At 34.6% G+C, this 5,373-nt stretch overlaps 1 protein-coding gene across 1 annotated transcript; it reads left to right on the forward strand.

Moving 5' to 3' along the window:
- The first annotated feature begins 857 nt into the window (after positions 1–857).
- LOC139483610 (uncharacterized protein PF3D7_1120000-like) lies at positions 858–3,365 on the forward strand. Its single transcript, XM_071267604.1, has 2 exons — positions 858–1,709; positions 2,871–3,365. The coding sequence occupies exons 1-2, from the start codon at positions 917–919 to the stop codon at positions 3,278–3,280; spliced, it is 1,203 nt and encodes a 400-aa protein (XP_071123705.1). The 5' UTR covers positions 858–916; the 3' UTR covers positions 3,281–3,365.
- The last annotated feature ends 2,008 nt before the right edge of the window (positions 3,366–5,373 follow it).

Here is a 5,373-nt window from a genome sequence, read left to right on the forward strand (position 1 = left end):
CGCCCTAGGTTTAGAAAAGTGAGAATTAGTTAAGAGACTGTCCTCATTATTGATGATAATTTACTAGTTTCATGATTGTTGAAATCATTTCATGGATTTACAAAATGTCCCTCTATTTCACGTCCAAACTCTTTTGTATCGTGGACAAAATTATTCAATTTGTATAACTTCAGTTCATTGTCATTTAATAGAAATATTTATTCCTTTTTGTCACGTATATACACTTTATTGTTGTACAATATAAAAATGTCATTCTTGAAAAGTTTAAGTTACTCCAACAGTTCGATAAATTCTATATTTATTAATACTCAATACCTTTAAACTAATTGTTTATCTTAAATGTAAGACCTGTCGCATTTGAATCATTCTCGCATTTTTGTGATGGTTATTTTTCACTTTTGTAGGTACTAAACGTGAAAAAATTCAAATCTTGTCTGTCCGCTGAATGTTATAACCAAAGTGATACGGTTATTTGTTCATATAGGATATCACTATCTGGTCACATTGCATTTCCATTTTGTTTGAATAAAAACAATTATTATTAAGACAAGGAGTCTTTAAACATGTTAAAATAAAGTATATTTTGGAAGGAAGGGAGGTTATTACATTTCAAAATGATATGCAGAGTACTGTACAATAATATTTTGATATCTTCTAGTTTCAAAATGACACGAAGTTGACATATCCGCCGAGGTAATTAAAAGCACTTGGTAGATCTTTATATTACTTATCCTTTTTACTTACAGCACTCAAATCAATAACTTTCGGAAGATACTTGAAATTGAGAACGAGAAGCAATTAAGTATTAATTACGTGACACGAAGCCTTAAAGATTCTTATATAATTTGTATGTTAAACCGATTTTCTACAATTGTTGGGATTTATTCGTCGAACAGAATTTCCTCTATATTTCAAAATGTCTAGACAATATTATTCGCCGATTTTAATTTTTCTGTTGATGAATTACTCATGCAAATGTCAGGACTTAGAGAAGTTTGTTGCTCCTATACTTAACCAACAAATGGCACCATTGATAGCGATAGTGGATACAACTAATATCAGTTCACATATTGTCCGGTCAATAGAAAAGCCATTGCGGGATATGATCAACGCCACAATAGAATGTAAAGTTAACGAAAAGCTTAAAGAAGATATAGTGTCGAGTAAAATTTTGGGAAACGTAAGCAACAAGTTTGACTCCTTACAACAAAAGATGGACGAACATATGGGAGATAAACGGAAACAATTGACCGAAGTTAACCAGGACATTGCTACATTACGGAAAGAAATGGAAGAGAGAATTAAACAGGACATTGTGTCACTCCGGAAGGAAACAGAAGAGAAAATCACACGTGAAATCCGTGACAATTTGAAGATTTTGACTAGAAATCTCAGTACCGAGAAAAAAGATCTGGATGAAAAGGTGAAGACGTTAACCAACCATGTGGACAACATGCAGTCATATTTAAAGGCAACCATAGTGTCTGTTGATAGTAATGTATCAAATGTAGCAGGACAACTGAAAAATCATTTGAGCAGTTTGGAAATGATCCGTTCAAATTTACAAGAATTGACTGTCAACACAAGTACAATTCAAACTGCGATCGGTAATATTAAGACTACTGCTGATATTAATAATGGAAGGTTGAGTGCTCAAGTCTCAAACCTGGAAAATTTAAAAGCAACAGTCAATGATATAAACTTAAGAGGTAAGTTTATCATGTTTACAAGAAAATTACATATTCATTATATGCAATTGAATCATTTTAAAATGGAGAATTTAAATAGGTTTATACTACGATAACTACGAAATGACAAAGTTGATTGCTGATGGTATTGTAATATTTCGATGAATACTTTTTTCAAAGATAAATAAAACAAATAAGACAACAATTACACACGGTTTGTTGGTATCGTCATTGTTATATTTCGATTAGGAATTATATCTGTATATTTTTTTTTAATTTGTTAGACAAATAAGACAACAGAACTGTCAATGATCAATATAAACGCTTAAAACAGGACAACAACTGTTCAGTTCTTACTAAATGCATTAAAAAGGTATACAATGTGTTTGGATGTGTCGTTTGGTTGCTGTCTCATTGGCGTGAACCTCACACTTGTGCGACAAAAAAGAAGCAGGAAATAAAAAAACGAAAAGAGACCTACAAAATCATGGCAAAAAAGGAATCTTAAACCAGACTACAGGTTAACAATCTTAACATGAAAAACAATTAAAAAAAATCATCCGTATTGGTTCAGGCACTTCTGTATTATCAAACATATATTCAGATTTTTAACAGAGAATAGATATATACAGTCTGCATAGTTGACTTTCTGATTATAGTTATAGGAGGATGTGGTATGAGTGCCAATGTGACAACTCTCTATCCAAGTTACAATTTATAAAAGTTAACCATTATAGGTTAAGGTAGGCCTTCAACATGGAGCTGTTGTTTACTTCGAACAGCAACCTATAAAGGGCTCCAAAAAATAACTAGTGTAAAAAAAATCAAACGGGAAATCCAACGGTCTAATCTATATAAAAACGAAAAACGAGAATCACGCATGAACTACAAAAACAAACGACAACCACTGTACATCAGATTCCTAACTTAGGACAGGTGCAAACTTTTGCAGCGGGATTAAACGTTTCAATGCTACCAAACCTTCTCCCTTTTCTGAAACAATAGCATAACATCACAACATGGAAAGACACACTAAAAATATCAATTGGAAGGCTTAACTCAATCATAGCTATATATAACGATGAAAAAATTTCATAATTATCTCATTCGGGTCTCAGAAGAGATAAATCAACTGTTTTCAATTTCACGATTTCAATATTAAATTTGATGTTTTTCTTTCAGTCGCCCTTTCAGCATGTGTTTCACCTGGTTATACTGCTGTTACATCATCTGCTATTAAATTCCAGAACATCATAACAAGCAAAGGAATCACCAATCAACATCTAACATCATTTAACTCGAGTGGGGTATTTGTGTGTAAAGTTCCTGGTCTGTACCATATATCTGTCGTCATTATGTCATATACACAGGATGCACAATTCAAAATATCTAAACATGATATAGAACTAATGAGGGGTTATACCAACAATTATTATACAGAAAACGGAAGGTATACGTATTGGCAATCAAATGCTGCAATTGTGGTGACTGAGTTACAGAAAGGTGACCGTATTGATATAAAACCATCATATAAAGAGATGTACTTATACGGCAATAACTATTCGTGTCTTACAATAGTGAAAGTGAAATAATGTGTATGATTCTTTCAAAATAATCACAATATATAGAACGAAACAATGGGCATGGACACCTTCCATTAAAAGATAAACTTTTTTTTACATGTGTTGATTATATTCATAGTGATTATCATATTGCTCTGGATAAACACTAACAATCCTGTTTCTCAATATAAAAAGAAAGGAATCCCGATTATAACTTTGAAATGATTTTTCGCTTGAAACCTTAGCAATACATAAAACCTCTCCCATCTGATACACTTCTCAGTTTAGCTTGTGCAGCAAGACATTAAACCTCTCCTACGTGATACACTACTCGGTTTAGCTTGAGAAGCAACACATAAAACTTGTCCCACGTGATACACTTCTCAGTTTAGCTTGAGCAGCATGACATAAAACCTTTCTAAAGTGATACACTCCTCAATTTAGCTTGGGCAGCAAGACATAAAACCTTTTCGCACGTGATACACTACTCAGATTTACATGAGCAACAAGACATAAAACCTTTCCAACGTGATACACTACTCAGTTTAGCTTGAGTTACAAGACATAAAACCTCTCCTACGTGATACACTCCACAGTTTACCTTTTAAAATCAGCAAAACATTAAAACTCTCCAACGTGATACACCTCTCGGTTTAGCTTGAGCAGCAAGACAAAACAAAAACCACTCAAACGTGATACACTGCTCAGTTTAGTTGTGTAACAAGACATACAGCCTTCTCACGTTATACACTTTTCTCAGTTTAGCTTCGGCAGCAAAACAAAACCTTTCCAACGTGATACACTTCTCAGTTTCGCTTGAGTAGCAATACTTAAAACCTGTCCCACGCGATACACTTATCAGTTTAGCTTGAGCAGCAATACATAAAACATTTTTGCACGTGATACACTACTCAGATTAACATGAGCAACAAGACATATAACCTTTCAAACGTGATATACTACTCAGTTTAGCTTGAGCAGCAATACATTAAACGTCTCCTACGTGATACACTACTCAGTTTAGCTTGAACAGCAAGACATGAAATCTCTCTTACGTGATACACCTCTCAGTTTACCTTAAGCAGCAAGACATTAAACCTCTCCAACGTGATATACTTCTCAGTTAAGCTAGTGCAGCAAGACATAACACCTCTCCAAAGTGATTCACTACTCAGTTTAGCTTAAACAGCAGGACATAAAACCTCTCCAACGTGATACACTACTCAGTTTAGCTTGAGCAGCAATACATTAAGCGTCTCCTACGTGATACACTACTCAGTTTACCTTGAGCAGCAAGACATAACACCTCTCCAAAGTGATTCACTACTCAGTTTAGCTTAAACAGCAGGACATAAAACCTCTCCAACGTGATACACTACTCAGTTTAGCTTGAGCAGCAATACATTAAGCGTCTCCTACGTGATACACTACTCAGTTTACCTTGAGCAGCAAGACATAACACCTCTCCAAAGTGATTCACTACTCAGTTTAGCTTAAACAGCAGGACATAAAACCTATCCAACGTGATACACTTCTCAGTTAAGCTTGAGCAGTTTAGCTTGTGCAGCAAGACATAACACCTCTCCAACGTGATAGACTACTCAGTTTAGCTTGAACAGCAAAACATACAACCTTTCCCCTTTTATACACTCTCAGTTTATCTTGAGCAGCAAGACATAAAACGTTTCCCACTTGATTCACTACTTAGTTTAGCTTGAACAGCAAGACAAAAAACTTCTCCCAAGTAATAAACTACTCAGTTTAGCTAGAGCAGAAACAAAACAACCCTCAAACGTAATAAAATTCTTAGTTCACCTTGAGCAGCAAGACATAAAACTTTTCCTAAGTGATACACTAATCAGTTACTTTGAGCAGCAAGACTTGAAACCTCTCCCTCTAGTGATACACTACTCAGTTTAGCTGGAACAGCAATACATGAAACCTCTCCAACTTGATATACTACTTAGTTAGCTTGAACAGCAATACATAAAACTTCTCCAAAGTGATACACTACTCAGTTTAGCTTGAGCAGCAACACACAAAAATCCTCAAATGTGATAAACTTCTCAGTTTAGCTTGAGTAGCAAGACATAAAACCTCTCCAACGAGATACACTTCTCAGC

The sequence above is a fragment of the Mytilus edulis genome, chromosome 7 (assembly GCF_963676685.1).
Source record: "Mytilus edulis chromosome 7, xbMytEdul2.2, whole genome shotgun sequence".
Lineage (NCBI taxonomy): Eukaryota > Metazoa > Mollusca > Bivalvia > Mytilida > Mytilidae > Mytilus > Mytilus edulis.

What these genes read in the sequence shown, in the direction of transcription:
- LOC139483610 (XM_071267604.1), top strand. Translation starts at nt 917, where the DNA reads ATGTCTAGACAATATTATTCGCCGATTTTAATTTTTCTGTTGATGAAT. An exon ending in CAATGATATAAACTTAAGAG is followed by an intron (nt 1,710 to 2,870) that starts GTAAGTTTATCA and finishes TTTTTCTTTCAG; the next exon opens with TCGCCCTTTCAGCATGTGTT.